At 42.9% G+C, this 18,798-nt stretch overlaps 1 protein-coding gene across 1 annotated transcript; it reads right to left on the bottom strand.

Moving 5' to 3' along the window:
• Positions 1 to 973: 973 nt before the first annotated feature.
• On the bottom strand, positions 974 to 18,118 carry alx4b (ALX homeobox 4b). Its single transcript, XM_053427627.1, has 4 exons — positions 17,764 to 18,118; positions 17,156 to 17,168; positions 2,077 to 2,185; positions 974 to 1,294 (listed from the first exon to the last, which is right to left on the bottom strand). The coding sequence occupies exons 1-4, from the start codon at positions 18,116 to 18,118 to the stop codon at positions 974 to 976; spliced, it is 798 nt and encodes a 265-aa protein (XP_053283602.1).
• Between the last annotated feature and the right edge of the window lie 680 nt (positions 18,119 to 18,798).

Genomic DNA, 18,798 nt, shown 5'->3' with positions numbered 1-18,798 from the left:
TTGGTGTTGACGGCTGCTGCTGTGTGTTGCTGCGCCTTGTCTGCCAGTGGTCACACACTGCTTCCTGTAACCTGAGGCCTGAGCCTCGCAGGGGGAACCTGTGGAGGCAGCCCTGGGGGAGGAAATGACACACTGGTTTGAAATGGCTGCCAATCCAGGGCCTGCCCTCCTCCCAGACTAACCTGGCACAGGCCACGTCTGCTCTTGCTCAATTAGACTCTGTTCACTTATTGCATTCAGCCTCTGTTTTAGTTTGAAGGTACATAAACCACCCACAGCAGGCAAAGACCAAAGTAACCTTTTATAACCAAATATTGTTTTTGCTTTAATGGACGGTTTGCACTGGAAGGTGACAGAAAAGAAATAAATATTGAGTCTCATTGAGTTACCCTATTTTCTTAAATGGCTTTTCAAATGAAAATACAGATTTTTATACATAATGTGAGATGAGTTTCGAGAGGCAATCGCACAAACAACGTGAGTGGGACAGGATGGATGGAATAAAAAAATTAAGCTAAATGAAGTAAATAGTATGAACCAAGCTCAACTCTGTAAATGAGAATACTGTACGATACGGCTGGTTTGAGTTCCTGCATCAAGGTATTTTGTAAACCATGTATCTTATATTATTTATTTTACTTATGTGAATCGTACCCAGTTTATCAGGGAATAAACCCAATGAGACCTGAGAGATCAAGGAATCAAGGATGAACACAACGTCCAACTACCACCTTCGTCTCAGTCACATCTCTGAGCTTCTCTCACTTTCAGCATCTGCTGATTGTCACAGTTGTTATCTTGGTTGCTGTGGCCGCTGTAATGGCCTCTGTTATCTCCACAGTCTCTCCCTGTTCATTTGACCTGTGTTATCATTAGTGCTCCCAGGAAAAGTCCCTCCTCCCTCGCAGCGCTGGCCGGCGGCTGCTCCGGAGAAGGGGGCCCAGTGGGGGCAGGGTGGAGCTGGGCTGGGACATCATGTGGCCCAGGAGATGGCTGCACTGTGTTCCTTGGCCTTCATACGCAGCGCAGCTATGCTGGAGGACTTGCGGTCTGGATCAACATTGAGATCATAGCCATTGATTCCCCCGCCCATCCCGGGACCCCCGAACAGGCTGCCCATATGCGTCTGTCCCATGTGGCTGCTTCCAGGACTGGACACGCCAAGGAAGTCGGAGATGCCTCCGGGGCCGTGAGGGTGAGGGGGCATGCAGGATGGGACAGAGTCACAAGGTACAACGCAGCCGGGCACTGGAGACGCTCCACTGCTGCTCCCGATCCATGAAGGGTTCTGGATCTGGAGGACGAGAGCGACAGAATAAGAACTAAGTTGCTTTCAGACATGCACTGAACTACAAATATTCTCCTAAGATATTCCAGAAGGGCTGTATGTGAGAACACTATGTCAGTTGCTGTGGAGAATTCAGCATGACAAAGTCCGGAGAATTCCCTGCAAGAAAGTGTTTTGTTGATGACGTTTCTAACATGTGACAGACGATGAAAAAGAGGAGATCCCTAATGACTCCGGAGAATTTCATGTTGCTGTGAACGCAAAATCAATAATCTAATATACGCATTAGAGCAAACAAGGTTCTCATCATTTCCATCCTGTGGTTAGTCCCAAATTCACACTACTTCATAATCCCAAGTAATATTTAAAACACATTAGCTAAGTGTCGTAGTATTCTGTTTTTATGTCAACACTAAACAGTATCATAACAGGATACACAACGTGTGATGTTGGATGTGAATCAAACTTTGACTTTGGGAAACTTCTGCCAAGTGAACTTCACACATCCAAATGTTTTTCCTCGGTTAATATGTTTTTTTTTTTGGTTTTCAACGATTTTGGGGGAGTATTTTCCTCACCATCCATGATTTATTATAATTTTTTCCATCTGTGAGCAGCTCCACAATCGCCTTTGTGCATTGCATTGTGGGATAATTGTGTCCATGGACAGCAGCCTCAAAAATGTACTGTATTTATTCTGCAGTCTGTCTTGTCTCAAGTCAGCACATACTAAAAACCTGTGTGAATCGGTGCAGTTTGGATTTGGGTTTGCAAAGATTTTTTTTTACCTGTGCATAGTTCTCAGGCCGAGTCAGTAGAGGCAGCTCGTACGCGGTGGAGAAGTGTGTGCGGACCTGCTGCATCTGGCCGAAACGCTCCCTCTTCCTCCACTTGGCTCTGCGATTCTGAAACCACACCTGCAAAGAAAACCGTCCATGAGGGAAATACCTCAAAATACACACCAGCCACTACTAAGCAAAACTCAAACGCCATCTTAACATGAATAAATATCTCTTTTAGCTTTCAAGTCCCACACAGAAGAAACCCCCCCGGTGCCTTTTCACTAACCGGGGCCTTGCTCTCTGTTCAGCAAGACTAAGAGACTGAACCACATAAAATGAAGATAGTGGAGCAAATAAATTCTGCAGCACATGAAAGTCCAGGCCGAGGTTTTAAGACTTGACGTGTCTTTAAAGTGCCGTCCACACGGGGCTATTGATGTGAAAGTGCTGAGTCTCCCCTGGTGCTGCGCGTTGCAGCTCCTCCCTTTGAAACGCGGGCGTCTGCCTCCCTTCAGGCTGCCAGCGTCGACAGATCCACATCTGGGCCTGTAGCCGTTCATAAATCACACGGAGAAAGGTGTGCTCTCCCCCACATGTCAGCACAGAGGGATACAGCGGGGAATCCCTCTGTTTCATCCATGAAACTCAAGTTCAACTTAAGAATATGATTTTTTTTTTTCTAGCTCTGGATCTATGGGTTTCTTCAGTGTTGTTTACGCAATGTATAAGTTAGGTTTCCCTGGGCCATTTGAGATGGAGAGACATGGCCCTTTGTAGAAAAGGTAGAATCCAGCTGACAGACAAAGTGCAGGCTTCTAAGGCCACCTCTCCTGAACTGTGGACGGCACCAGAAGGAAAGCAGGACCGAAGAGTGGAAGAGGGTAATGAAGGAGAGAGCAACAAAGTTTAGTTTTAGTAGAATCAACAGGAGTAATTTTTATTTGATCTGTATTAATTGTCAATCCTGTTTCATTCAGTAATAAAGGATACTCAATGTACTATTGTTGGATTCTTACCACACATCAGTTTTATGTCTGACGAAGGGATTTCTTCAGGACAACTCCAGATTGTAAAATGTTTGAAGATGATACAAATCTGTAAATATTTACTCGAGATCAAATAGAAAAAAAAAGGTGGAACGAGCATTTGAGTCATTGTTTGTGTTAATATAACAGCCACAGACTGACTAGACGTTTACACCTTGTAGAACATAATTGTCGTAATTATCCTTTAACATGAGCCATTTCTTTTTTTCCTTTCACTTTCACATCTTTTAATAATTGGTTAAACATTTCCTGGCCTGGCTTCTAAACTGCGTAATAGCACAAACATGTCTGCTCACACAGGTTTTATGTACAGTAGATTGAGGTTGAAACCATTTGTCAGTCAGTAATTAGAAAAGCATGTAAATTGCTGAACACATTATTTAAAGATAATAAGCCAGAATTAAATGGTTATGGGTTTTCCTCTGTTCCCGAATGTGAATCTTTTCTGATTTATTCAGTCTTTAATGAAAATAGTTAAAATCCCTTTGAGGTTTGGACTTAAGACATTCAAATAGTCAACTTGAGACATTAATGAATATTTGTCATCTGATTATTTATAGAAGAAACTATTTTTTTCTTTAACTGCCATCAATGCTTTTTAACCACAAAACGGATTTGGGCTGTTAGTCTGTTAGTCTGTTAGTCTGAACAAGGCCCATGTCATCATGTGCAGAGTCATGACAGGGCTGGACTCAACCATTTCCTGTCTGCGCCCCCTGTGTCTGTCTGCTTTTGCTGTTATATGGGCACTTTGGTACTATTACGATCTCAGCCAAACACATTTACATTCATAGCACTTACAGTGGCACAGAACAATCCCTGACACAATGCTCACAGTTACTATTAATGGATGTTTTTGAAAATATTTTTGTTTATTTTGTGGGTGGGGCAGGTTGCACTCATGCTAACAGTTTGGTTAGTGACAGACAGGTGTGCCAACCTATTATATCATTCAGTCTGATTTAATTGATTGGTTAACAGACACCGATTTGTTTCATTTTGTTTGCAGACTACTTTATTTATTGTTGTCTATTTGCATATTAAGATTCCTCCAAATAAGATAAGGTAGATCAGAAACAACTTACCAACCCTACCTTCCCTAGCCACCATGCCAGGTTAACCCAATTGCCACCTCCCATATCCCTCTTGTCTTTTATTTTCTCTCTTCCTTTCTTTTCTTTCCAAGCCATGGAAAGTTGTAATGTCGGTGATCCGTATTTTTTTGAAGATAATTTTCTCACATCTCATTGCAGGAGAATAGCTGAGTAGAGTGGGAATCAATGAGTCTCCACATGTTTATCTGTATCTATTTGTTAGTCGTCTAAATCTTCTCTTCCCGAGAGGGAAGGGAGAAACTTCTTCAAAGAGAGAAGAGAGAGCTATCCCGCCTCGATACAGGGGTTTGAACTTGGATTGTGGGTTGATTCCCAGCCCAATCAGAGTGTGGTTTTCACAGTCCTTGACACGCAATTTTGCCTCAGTCAACCTCTTCAAATCCCCCCTCATCGGATTTCTCACTGACCATTTCTATCTGCGTACGACAGTGTAGTGACAAACACGAGCTGTCAAACAAAGATTTGATCACCTCATGTTTATGATCTCATTACCTCATGCTTGTTTTTTACCCTGTAACTGGCTTTACTGGCATTTTCAAAGAGAAGACCTTATATGGCGTCCCCATGTTCGCCTACATATAGCTGCTGCCTATGTTTTTGCAAGAAGGTGACGTAAAGAAATGTCATCTGACTCCGACATTCCTTGGGTCAGCTGGCGAGATTAGAGGACAGCTCATCCTAACCAAGAGGTAAACTGATATCTTGGGTTGTGACCGAACCCCAACGTCAAGGTGAGGGGTCGTTGCCCTTTGAATTATATCATATGTTTGGAGGGGGGAAGGATAGGGGGGAGTAGTCTGTGTTATATTCCCCTCAGGATTTGGGGTCTATTATTGTTTTAAACTTTGTCATGTCTTAAATTTAGTGGCTCTTTGGTTTTGTTAACCCAAAACATCACAGGTTCTCCAAACGTAATCCTCAAGTCTTGACCTTTGTATACCCGTGTAAAGCATATGGACAGGTATAGGTTAACTATCCAGACATGACACCATTTGATTAGGAAGAGGTTGATATTAAACCCCGAATTTTTGCCCCTCATGTATCTCAACATCGAAATGGCCTCTTCATTTCTCCAAACCTTGGTGTCAATGTTGGAGCCAACATCTTGGCCAACTATCCTTATCAGACTATTCCGGATCCGTCTCCTTATTGTGCCACTGAAGTCACTTCACTGCTTGTCGCCTATCACTTCCAAACTCAACTCACCACCACTTGTCTACAGAGCTAAACTCAATCAAATATAATAATCCTTTGTCTTGACCACTGCGTTTCTCCAAGGAACGTCCTCTGGTGTTCACAGTCCAGACTCATCTGGTTGTGGTTCCCTGATGGTGGAAGCTACCAAATGCTCTCTTATGTTCAAGAACCTGACAGACTTAATGAACAGATTCAGCACTAAGTCTAGCTATAGGTTGTAGATAGATGCTAACCCTGGTAATGTGTCTGAATTCTGTTTATCATCAAGATCTTTGTATTATTTCTGTATAATTTCACTAAAACGTCAAAACGCCCAATCTCGCAATGTTGAAGAAAGTAAATAATACATTCCTGCATCCACCCCCTAATCCAAAACCAAAATTTAATAGGTTCTTCCCGGACCTATACCACATCCTTCAACCAAGATTTGTGGTAATCCGTCCAGTAGTTTTTGTGTAATGCTGCTAACGAACAGACAAACAAACAATGAAACCATAAACTTGTTGGCGGTGGTAAAAATACTAACCACCTGGATGAAAATATTTACACATAAAATACACTTTTAAGATGCACCTCTTACTTCTAATCAAAACATGGTCTCTTGGCTCAAGTTGTGCAGCATAAGCCAAATCAAAAATATTATAAGGAAGTTACAATACAAGTCAATTCGTTTTATTAGTATCTATGGATGTTTTACAAGAGCAAAAAGACCAATTACCTAAATTAGGCAATACAGGTACAAGTTTATTTTGTAATACTTGTATACAGACCATTACCTGTACGATTTATGGTTCTGGAAATAACCTGCTAGTAGATCATTTTCGCAGATTGTATATACAATTTATAATTTCTATTATTATGACTTTGAAGGCTAAGGCTGTGGCTGAGGTTAAAAGTCTGTACGGTTAATACTGTTCATGTATTTCAAAGCTCCACTATCAGTTTAACATATGAAGTTTTATCAGTTACGGAGACGTCATCTTAATTGTGATGGATCGAGATAACTCCCCTTCCCTCCTCCCCTCATCTTAATCTCTTTGTCGTTCTCTCCCTCCCTTCGGTCGAAGCTCAGCCTCTGCTCTCCCACTCCAGCACCCCCATCCCCCGCCGTCGACCCCGCTCCGTGTCGCTCTCCTCCCTCCTTCCTTTTAAGTCAGCGAGGGGAAGTGGGGATATTGGAAAGTGAGATGGGAGAATGTTCAAACTGGAGCTTGTTTTCATTTCATGTTTAATTTCCTGACGCCTAAGCCCTTGGCTTTCCGCAGCTAACCCCTCTGACCTTTCGGAGGCGTGTAGACAAGAGCAGGCGCACACACACACACACACACACACACACACACACACACACACACACACACACACACACACACACACACACACACATTCACAAATGCACACAAAGGATACACACAGAAAATAGACATTTACATACTATGTTATTAACAAAATAAAAAGTTAGTCACTAACTGATGATTTCTAATGTGGACGCTCCTTTTTATAAACAGGCAAACAATGTCTGAACACTTACATACCCCTTCGTCGTCGTTTCTGCATACTGAGTGTGTCATGTTTCACAGAGCGTTTGCTTTGCCTTTGAATGGCAGAAGGAATGAGACTCAAGCCAAATAGTTTGGCAGGAAGATCATTCAGGGAACATTATGAAGTCAGATGTGTCCTTTGCAGCTCCGTGTCTCCTATTCCCCAACCTATAACGTTTCTACGTTTGTCAAAGAGGAAGGCTTGAGATGTCACGGTAGCGTCACCATTATCGCAAATTAATTGTATTACTTCTCAAAATGCACAATGACCCATTGTATATATTTACTGTATGATATTGAAATGCACGACATCTACCAAGTGCAAACGCTCACATTGCCTTGTTTATTTTATTTCGCCAACATCTGCAATGAAGGTGGCTCGGTGCCTTTGGAGCTCAATGTGCTTGGCCGTGATACAGTAATTGCTAAAGACGTTGACAGCAAAAGGCAGCTTACAGAGCCATTAAAGAGCTTTATTTATGCTCCAGAGCCAGGAGGCAGGGAGAGAGGAAGAGGGAGAGAGGGAGGGCAAAGTGCACAACTCCAAACGCAGCTTTGAAGTTCAGCCGTCGCACCTCATCTCTGTCATCCACGACCACGGCAATTGATAGACTGCTTCAGCAGTCAATCTCACACACAACATCCTCCTCCTCCATAAAAAAAAACGTAGGCAGTGTGGTGAAGTTCAAGTCTGAGGTTGAGAGCAAATTGTACTAAATAAACTGGTGGCAGCAAAAGTCGCAGAATTGATTATGGAAAACTGCCGACTAGTTTATGAAGACATTCATCTTCAAACTGAGGAGGAAACTGTAGGACCTTGACACTGGCATTTTGGCAGAAAACATCTGTATTCTGGATTTGAATAGCTGTTCTCTCTGAGATGAAAAGGATTCTCCGGAGGCTTGCCAAGCTTCGAGTGCCCCTTGGTATTCAACAATTGGATATCCCTGATGTCTTGATGGACCTTCAGTTGAAATTGTGGGGTTTAGTCTTGATTGCACGCATATTTCGGGCCTGATTTTAGAAGTACGGGTCAAACCCCACAGTGACTCAACAGAGTCTGTTGTGTGCCTGTCAGATGAGGAAGTTAATTATATTCATCTGGGGAATAGATGGGTCTGTGTGAACGCAACATCAATATACTTATTTTACTGTACCACCACAAGGACCCGGCCAGGTTCTCTGTCCCTGACTGTGTCCTGGACTATGTATGGAAATTGAAACTGGCATCTCAAAGTGTTTTTTATATCCTTGCCAAATAGCTTTGATGACTTTTCTTTGCTTTTTTTCCATGTGTTTTCCCTCCCTGCCTCCAGTGTTGTGCGGTGAAGTAGTTTGAACACGGTAGTGCTGGGGAGAAACCCTTGGCCTCTGACCTTCTTGCAGAGCCTGCAGCATGTAAGAGCTAAGTGCAGAGTATTCCCTCAGTCCCACCCATCCCACTCTGATCTAAAACTGGCAGGCACAAAGAGAGATTCAGAACAATAGGCCTTGCTGTCTGCTGTTCCCAACAATCTTTGTCAACATGCCAGTCTTAACTCTCCCAGCCCTTTTTCTCTGTTCCCCGAGTGGTTATTAGCATGCAAACATGGACGACCGCCCTCACACAATACAGCTCAATCTCGTGGAGGCTTCCCAAGACGGAACCACAGCATCGGTCATTTCAGGAAGTGCCTCGAAACAACTTACGTTCATGTTCAAGTGACAAAGCGGCCGTGGTCATTTTGACGTGACAAAAAAAAGGATTTTAGTCCGTCTGTATACGGAGGAGGTTGGGGTTAATGAATGGGTTGACATAACATTGGAAATTGATGTTTGTTTCCTGTTTCAAACACAAAATTTACTCTTTTAACAAGATTTACATAACTCCCAAACCATATCCACATAGGTATTATTGTAAAGCTCCTCTAATTTTGACCCAAACTACTATGTTCCGTTATCTTGAACAAACCCATCTATTTTAACCCAAATCTAACCTTAAACCCCCCAACACCCTCTCGCTTACTTCACCAAGACAATTTGGTTCCTAAAAAAACCAAACCATATCCACACCATAAAATAGTGTTTAACGCTGATTTTAAATGAATTTAAAGGACACGTTGGTCCATGTCAATGCATAGAAAGTTTTTTGCAGGTGTTACACCTGGTGTCCTCACCTGCACACGAGCCTCCGTCAGGTCCGTCCTCAGTGCCAGCTGCTCACGGGCATAAACATCTGGATAATGTGTCTTCTGGAAGACTTTCTCCAGCTCCTCCAGCTGGTAGCTGGTGAAGGTGGTGCGATTGCGCCTCTTCTTGCCTTTGTTACTCTCAACCTCACATTTGTCCATGGGGCTGGAGAGGTCCGAGCCCGGCCGCTCGTTTGGTCCCTTCACGCCAGGCTCCTTCAGGTTCAGGTAGCTGCCCTCCATCCCAGGGGGGTCGACGTTCTGGGGCAACTCGGACTCTGTCAGGCCACTGTTGTCTTTACCTGCATTTATTTAATATAACAAAGAGCCACAAAGACACAAGATTAAAATCAATGATATTCTTTTAACGGTGCACTCCACAAATTTTACAAATGAGGATCCATTTATATGTTTGAAAGTATTTGTATGATGTTGTCTGTTATTGTATATGAATTGATGAAACTCCCTAAAAATCCTTAAAATATGTCGAATCTATTTTTTAAAACCTTTATTAACACGATTACAATGTTTGAAATAGTGAGAGAGCGTGAGGAAAGACAGCAAAGGGCCGAGACAGAATCTAACCCACAACCATTGCAGGAGGAGTCAAACCTCTGCATGCAGGGCCCATCGATTTTTAAGTCAGGGTAAATCAAAATTTAGGTTTCAGCTGAAGTGTGTCATAAGTATAATTTCAACATTAAGTATTGGAAAATCGAAAGAACCTTCACATTTGTTTATTAATATATGTATATATATTCTCATATAAGGATATAATCATATAATCATATTCTTACTCTGTATAATTACTTTCAAACAACCTATTTTAGTCAACTTTCTAACTATTTTAGAGCTGAACAAATAAAGACACATACTCCTGTAGTTGCTTATGTATAAAGGGGATATTCAGCAGAGCAAAACTCTCTTTAAATGTGGCTGAATAAAAACCCTGGTGCCTCACATTAACGTCAGGGAGCGTGTCTGCTCATCGTCACGTTACCACATCAACATGAAATGACATTTACTTTAGGCTTACATCACCTCTGCGATGTTTTACTCTGAGGCTCACAGGCCCTGTCTGCATGCAGCGCGTCTCACAGTCACAAAGAAGAAATGTCTTTTTCTGTTTGAAAGCTATGTCACTACACATTGGCGTGACCCCTGACACAACCTCAGCAGGCCTCTCCCTCTCATCTCTCAATCACGCCACATGAAATCCGAGCCACGCCAAACCTGCCCCGTCTCGACGCCGTGTATGGTGGGCCTTGTGTGCGGGGGGCGACCACGCTCCCCCCCCCCCCCCCCCCCCCCCCCCCCCCCTCGCAGCCTTGCCCCTCACATGTAAACAACATTGTGTTTGTCACCTTCAATTTCGCGAGCGTCCATTTTGTGACAGACCACGCTCTGTTCCTGTCAGTGAAAAAAACGGCAGCTTTTTTGTTTTCCTCTCAGGAGATGAAGAAAGCTGTCCCTTCTCCTTCAATAAACAAACAACCGTGTGAATAAATAAGCTGAAGGGCTCTGGTTGCGGGCCAGTGAGAACAGCGCACTCTGTCAGACTCTCTGTTTGCCTTTCCTGCCAGCGGGCACGGGGAACTCGCCCTGTCCCAACTGTATTGGTTCGAAACCAGCGCATAATGGTCTCCTCCACATAAACAGATTTGTGCAGTCTTGTGCAACACCAGCGTTATTTCAGTCCAGCAACATTTTTTCCCTGAGGTAGATCAAGTTGAGCATGATTAACTTAATAGTTCTGTGCTAATGTGCGTGCGTTTCACTCTGTCACTTTCCATTCTTGTCTCGAGCGACGTCAGTAATGAACAGTGTCACTCTCTGAAGCCCAGTGCGTCGGCTGACAGAGAGTCGACACCGTGTGGCACTGGTGACTCTCTGAGCCAAGTGTTTTAGTGGTTAGTAAGACGACTGAATAGTTTGGGAGTGATGAAGCTAGGCGGTGGCTGTCTCAAGCATGCATGTTTGTTTTCATGGATTAGTACGCCTTTGGCTAGAGTGTCCCACAATGAGCTGTCAATCGTCATCCCCTCGAAAACTGCAGCAAGCCTCCCCTGCTCTCTGGCTCCATCTTGCCCCAATCGAGACGCTAATGGAACAACACAGCTTGCCCAGCTGGAGTTCATGACCTCATATTGCTGTGGCCCACCTGTCAGGCCCTCTTATAGTCTCGGCGCGCAGGCAGATGTTCTGACATCACCAACCCCTGCACTGGCCTCCTACACTCAAGAACTGTGCAATATTTTATTATTCTAGCCCTGGGCCGGAGCGTGGATGCAGCGTTAAGAAGTAAGACAGGTCAACTCCAGGTTTTCTTTTTTGGCATTTGCATCAGTCGGAGAATATGCAATCATGCCCCTGAGCAAGGCACATATCCTGTTAGAGAGCCCAGCTGGGTGCAGGGATGAGGGGCTGGAAAGACGGAGCTGCTTGACATTTTCAGGACTATATCGCCAACATTTACTTTGGCACCAGACAAGCAGTGCTACCTCCAAGGAGTAAGAAAATTGACCTATTTGCTTTCTTAACAAGAATTAAAAACCTTATTGTCTGTACAGTAAATATGAACCTACCGGATCAGCCAGTTAGCTTAGCTTAGCATAGAGCCTAGAAAAAGCTTAGACTGGAATCTTCGTTGATTGCAACAGTTCCACTTCAAACGATATACGTCTCGTACTCCAAACCCATCTCTCTTCTCTCTGTCAGGCTAACCATGCAATTGTTCACCACAAACATCTTCAAGTATTCCCGCGTGCTTAGCTGTCTCTTCTGCACGCTGCTCTGCAGAACGCTGCCATCGCACAACGCTTTCTTTCTGGAGCCAAGATTCCACTGCGTTGGCTCTAGGTTCTTCTGGCTTTCAGGGGAATGTGTTTTCCGACTGTTTCAAGATTCACCAACATACATGTGATTGCTCCGCATATCGCCGGCTGATCCCGCAATTTGCCCGAATGACTGTGTGACAAGCCGCAGACCTCTTCAGTTAGCTGGGGTCAGATGTTTACTAGGGTCAGCAATTTGATCACCGCTGAAAACGGAGAGAAAACATCAAAGTGTAATTTAACTAGTTGTAAAGCAACAGGGCACCCTCTCATTTTTTATGGAATAGGACGGGGAGGGTCAAGTGAAGCCAAATAAAAGAAACACTATAAATTAGTAACCTGGGGAAGGGTTAATGACCAAACACTAAATAGGGAAGGGAATGCTTTTAAACAGAGTGCTCTAAAACGCAGTCTCAGAGCTGATAGCAGTCTGCCAATATATGGTTCTCCACTCATCACACCTCTATATGGACCAAATAAAGTCCGATATTCCATCAGCTTTGGTCGTCAACGGGGGACTATTCCTTTTTCGCATTCACTGCTGCTTCATGGCAGGATCTTTCCACATGCAGCGCAGCCTATAGACCTGATGTTGACTGTTGTCTCCTCGGTGGAAGGGAGGCTCCCAGATGTTCCCGAGGAGAGATCTATGTCAGCGGCTCACGCAGGAATGCAGATTCCCTGGGAAAGCGAAAAATCTTTCTGCTCAGCCTCAGCTCCTGATAAATTGACACGATCATGACCTCACTACTGTCATAATACCTTGGGCTGTGGCTGTCTCTGTCTCATATCAAACACCACAGAAATAGTTTGTGTGTGTTCGTTTTTTGGAGTGTATAAGCGGAGGAAGTACACAGGTTTTCTTCTTAATGTTAAAAAAACACCTTGATAGAATTTTATTATAAAAGTGCCTGTTTGGTGAAATGCAGCGAAACCCTACACCGGCAACGCATTGACCGCTCAAGGTCAATACAAAGTTAAGTTATTATTCTAACCTTTTCAATGTTTTGATTTTGTGTTGGAAGTTTTGGTTGGAAGAGAAACATTAAGTAATAAAGAATCCTTAAAGGAAGGAATTAGAATCAAATGTGATTAGAAATGATCGTCTGTAACCTCTCCCTGTCTTCTGAAGGTCTGAAATACATTCCACCATCACATGTATACTGTCAATCAAACTGTAATCACTTTTTCATGTAGTAGCTTTGCCTCTTCCTAATCATTGAGCTGCATAACGAAAGTGTGTGGTGCAGCAGTGTCACTCAATGACGATTACTTTCCTCTCCTCGGTTTTATTTTGACATTATATATGAAAGCAAAATGAGATGGTCCTTTAAACTTGAAGCAAACTGAGGAAGAGAAAAAGAGCTATTGATAATCGTGGAGCTAAAGAGATCATAACATACAATACCAGTCATTTAATGTCAAGTATTTTGACTTTCTTGTGTTTAAATTTCAGTCAACAAGATTTCATCTTTTTTTATGACAATAACAGAAATGTGCATTATTCAAGATCGCTTACAAAGGTTTAAATTCTACCATTACCAAGCAGTAAAAGCACGGATAAAAAATTACAAATCTTCTCAAGTACAAGTAAAAGTACCACATTAAGGTTTTTTCAATAATAATAAGTAAGGACCTGCTTTTAAATATACTTAAATGTTAAATTACTTGCTGAGTCTCTAATGCAATGATCTACTGCATCATAATGGCTGAGTACAGTGATGCCTTTGCTTTAGCGGGCGGAGTCCAATGTGACCTGCCTGCTCTGATTGGATGAATGGACCAATTCCCCTGTCATTATTGATTTAATCGAAAATACATGAAAAACTATTTCGACATATATATTTGTTGACATATGTAGTGGACTTATGTAAAGTGAAGATGCCTGAAAAAGAACACAGAAATAAATGTACTTTGTTACGTCCCACCACTGGACAAAGCTGGTCTAGGCTTTGCAGAGGCACCTTCCCCGAGCGAGGCGGCTGAAGGTAAAAGGCCAAGACCTGCCGTGTTCGCTGCACAACAGCATGAGAGAAGATCATTATGTAGGTAATGAAAAGTCCTCATTAGACAAAACTTTTTTTTTTTCCCCTTTCATGGCAGGAAAAGTGCTGCTGCTTCACCTCCTGAGTCACACGGTTATTTCAGCCATTAGGATATTCTAACAAGTCAGGAATCCATGCTCTCAACCATTCACTTATTGTGTATTCTAATGTATTCTGCTTCACAGACACACGCCGGCACGATCACAGGTGTCACTTGAGCATTTGCTTATTGTTAACATGGACCCAATGTGTTACTCATCAGCGCATGCATATCCGGTGACATCACTTCCCCGAGCCTTTTAACATGTACTTAGAGCATTGTATTTTGACAGGATGCTTTTTAAACGGTGCCAGGACTTTTCTGGGGAGTTCTTGTTTTGGTTTTCATACGCTGAGAAAAAATGTTTTACATATCACAGGATGCTTCGATATCCCCCTGGAAGGGGGGAGGGGTCTGCTCGAGAGTATAAACACTGACAAGCTGTATTTTATAACTGCATAATTTGCTTTAAATGGTCATTTTCTAAAAAAGGACAATGATGATGAGGCACAAACAGCCTTTAGAAAGTACCAGTATGACCACAAATGCTTCCTTTGTGTATCAGCAAACGCAGAACTCAACCTCAGGATCCACCACAGGCCCATAAACACCCGGGTTTTTCAGATTTGAGCTCCCTTCATAAAGAAAACGTGATGATTGCAAAGATAGTGGATGCAACAGTGTATGCAGAGCATCCCAAAGTCACAGAGTTCAGTGAGGCACACGCATGTAAACAGTCTTTCCCACACGTGTGCGGCCTTCCCAGAAACCCCAAAGCCTCTCAAATCATTACCCAATCTCCACGTCCATTTCTGACTCTTTGCTTGTTTGCACAAGGTATTGTTGAGACAGGGTTATGTAAACCAGTCCCACTTTGTCATCTCAGGGACTCTGTGTAGCTTTGCAGATCTGATGTTTGGGGAGTATGAATAATAACTATATAGGAGCCAGTAATGCACATCTGCCTTAGATTAATGCAGACCTCTCCCGCAGTGCTGACCTGCATTCCTCAGCGCTCGATCACCTCCGGGGTTTTTATTTCATTCATGGCTTGTGTGAGCAGGTAGATGGCTCCATCCCTCCCTGTCCTCGCTGTGGGACAGTCTCGCCCATGAGCATAAACTTAAATGAACAGACCTGCCAGGCGGAGGAACTACTGTGCAGGAATATGTTGGTTTACTCTTTCAGAGATGATTTTCCATTTTAGTTGGTTATGCACAACCTTGACCTTACAAAACAGCATCCTGAGCGTTAAATAGAATATCTGAGTATGAATTTAGAATCACGTTAAATTTCCTAGATTTTGATCATCTTAGTTGACTCTAAACAGTGAATAGGTGATTAGAAATAATTTGCCAAAATGTTTTGAAGTGTCCTGGTTTAAAAGAATGAATATTTCACATTTACCTCAACACCGTCTGTGCAGTAAATCTACATATTACCTCCACTGCACAAATGTTCATGGGCTTTTAATTGCAAATATTAACATTCATAAAATATTTGAGTACTTATACATTTGAGTGATACATTTGTTGTCACTTTTTGGCCTGTGACAACCTCTGAATGACACCTACAGACATAAAATGCTACAGAATACGTTTATCTAGCTGAAGTTGCCACACAGAAAACCTCCCCATGGACTTGAGAGGACTTTTGTCATCATGGTGCAGAGATAAACCATCAGCATTGAGCAATATATCTCCCGTTGAGGACCACACATAAGAGCACAAGCCTGTTGACGCCTGAGGCTTTGGCGAGACCCCAAAGTATCCTCCCCAGAGCCATGATGCCTTCATCTGGCTGCAACATTTTCAATAATAACATTGCAGAGCTCTCCTCAAGGGAGACATGTCGCATTTAATGATGGTGTTTAAACGATTCTGTCAATGCACTTGCCAGATCAGTTCACTTCAGTGCAGGGGGTGCTGCACACTGTTGGAGGCAAATAGTACTGAAAAAAAAGTGTGTGAAAATAAAAAGGGACTCTGGTTGCTTCTCAGGAAAACACATTAGTTTGCACTTTATGGATGTGTTTTGGCAAAGTGTGGTTGTGACTTCTGCTAAAAAAAATAGTTAGTTATCGTAATTGGTCCCACTGCGCAGGACTAAGAGAAGTTCAATTTTATTTATTACACCTTAAAGTAAATTAGTCACTTTTACTCATTTTGTGTCTTTAATTTTGTGTTTGTGTTTACTTTAAATGCGCAAATCATGTCAAAGGTTGCTACTGCATACGTTTCGATCATGACGCTTACATTTCAGCCATGATCATAACAGATGTTTTCCTCTGTAACGGCATGATAAACATCTGGACTGGAAATATACAGGCGCCAACGGGTCTGATCGCTAAACAAAATATATTTTCATTTTGTAACCAGGTAACCAATCAAAATGTTTTGGCAGTATATTATATTTAGTTCATTATCATATTTAAGGGATCATGCTATTTTGACCTATTGTCCCACTCATTGGGTCCTTTTGCCGCTAAGAAGCTTTTTAGTATTTTATTTTAAAGCTTTTAATGTCAAATAAACAGGACAGTAAAATGTCTGTTTATTTTAAACGACATTTACAGTGCAACAAAATGTCCCGAGACTCCGTACAGACGCACAGTTTAGTTTTCGGATTAAAGATTTTTGTCAAAATCTCAAAACAAATGTTTAAATCTATATCTTGAATGGACATTTTATTCCGGTTCCCACACGAGGAGATCGTGGCCTAAACGCTGCGCCAGTTGTCATTCAGTTCTTCTGTTTGTTATGAAAGACGCAGTCCTACTAGTGTTGAAAATAATATACAACAAATAAAATCAATCAAAATAAAGGAAGTAGTGTTAAATTAAAGTAGTCCAGCGGACTTTCTTCATTTTTACCAGAGTAAGCTTTTCCGTTTGTGCGCGTGTGTGTTTGCAGACGTGCCTCGGCGACATGTAGGCCTAGAACATATTTGAATAATGTTTCTATTTCAAATTTGTGTATTTGTCAGCGGTTATTTATGCAGAAAATAACTGAAATAAAATGCTGCGTTTGTAGGTCATCAGAGATTTGTGACAGAGATGCTGCGGGATGAAATTATAAATGCAAGGATGTGGTTGGTGAAAACGGGGACTCGTAGTCTGTTTATGTCATTTGGACAATAAACACTAAATAACTTAAACCCAAGTCATATAATATCTTCATCAAATCTCAGTCAGAGCAAAGAATCTGCATAAAGAAAATTCATGGACTGGACTCAGTACTTAAACCGTATATCATGCAAACTGATCAAAACAGTAATATCTAATTGACTAATGCAGGGTTAACGATTAAAATCGGTATGATTTGTAGTTTTATCATTTTTTCTCAAATATACTCCCTTGCCCCCCAAAAAGTATGATATAGCCTGCGTTCGCATATTAAAAGCATTTTCTCCTGTTTGCTCACATTGCACATATCACACTAGTAACAAGTACCTACTCCACATAGTTAAATGATGAATTAAAAGTAGAAACACCCACAGATCTGTTGAGTGGAAGTAGAGAAAGGCTCCCCTCTCTCCCTCACTCTCTCTCTCTCCCTCTGTTCCTACACGTTGTATTTGGATATTACAGTAACTTTCCATCATCGCCTACAAACATCCTCTCTTGTATTGCATTTCCGTCGAACTCGGGGCCAACACGTTGTCTCGCACACTCACACACTATACATGCGAGCCTTCTCTCTTGCGTGCGCACTCACCGTAGCAGGGAATGAGCGTCCCGTTGTGCGCGCTGTCCGGGTGCAGCTTGCTGCCTTCGGGCGGAGTCTTGCAGCTCGGCCGCTGCATGAAGAGCTGGTACTTGCTGAAGGTGCCCTCCTCCGTGCCATCCAGCGACTGGCAGTCCGACTGGAAGGGGCTCCGGGACTTCTCCCCGTACCCCTGCCCTTTACCCGGGATGAACGTGGGGCTGTACTTGCTCTCTGCGCTCGGGAAAGTCCTGAACGGGTTGTTGGCCTGGTGCTCCCTACCTTGCGCCGCGGTGGCTGTGCTATAATATGAATCCATCGATGTCATATCGCAGTATGAGACGCACGTATCAGCGTTCATACTTGGAAAAAAAAGTGATATTACTGGGGGCGAAAAAAAATCCACAGTGTTCTTCTTCTCCTCTTCTCCCTCCCTCCGTCACAGATCTTCTCCCGCAGACTCACGGGGACGCGCGCTTCAGGCACACACACGCTCACACTGGCGCATCTGGGACTGGTTAGAAAAATGAATCAGATGGTTTCCAGAGACTGCAGACTGAACAAATGCTAAAAGCCCCCTGAAGGTTTGTCGGGGTAAAGAGAAAATGCCTTGCTCAAGCTGATGCCGCCTCAGTAGCCTCTCTCACCCACACACTCACTCTCACACACACCCACGGACACACACCTAACAGCCCGACCTTCAGGCTCCTGCGCACACATGTGAAGTACAGGCCCACACTGAGCTCCTGCCTTATGCAGCCAGTAGAAATGGGAGGTCAAGCTCATGGAGGAGGAGGAGGAGGGGGAAGCTTTTTTTTGGTGAACACGCGGGAGACACAACACATGACATTAATGCAATAAGAGGATGAATATAACCGCTTTGATTCCTGCTGCTGCACCACTGAACGTCACATAACTCCTCACTTTGAAACCACTATCAAACTTTCAAGCCGTTTTTATCATCTCTAACATGGGAGTCACACAATAATAATAATTATAATAATAATTATAATAATACAGTTTATTTGTATAGGGTTCAAG

This window comes from Pleuronectes platessa, chromosome 7 (genome assembly GCF_947347685.1).
Source record: "Pleuronectes platessa chromosome 7, fPlePla1.1, whole genome shotgun sequence".
Taxonomy (NCBI): Eukaryota; Metazoa; Chordata; class Actinopteri; order Pleuronectiformes; family Pleuronectidae; genus Pleuronectes; species Pleuronectes platessa.
Note: the sequence above shows the minus strand (reverse complement) of the source record. Positions and strands in the feature narration are given on the sequence as shown.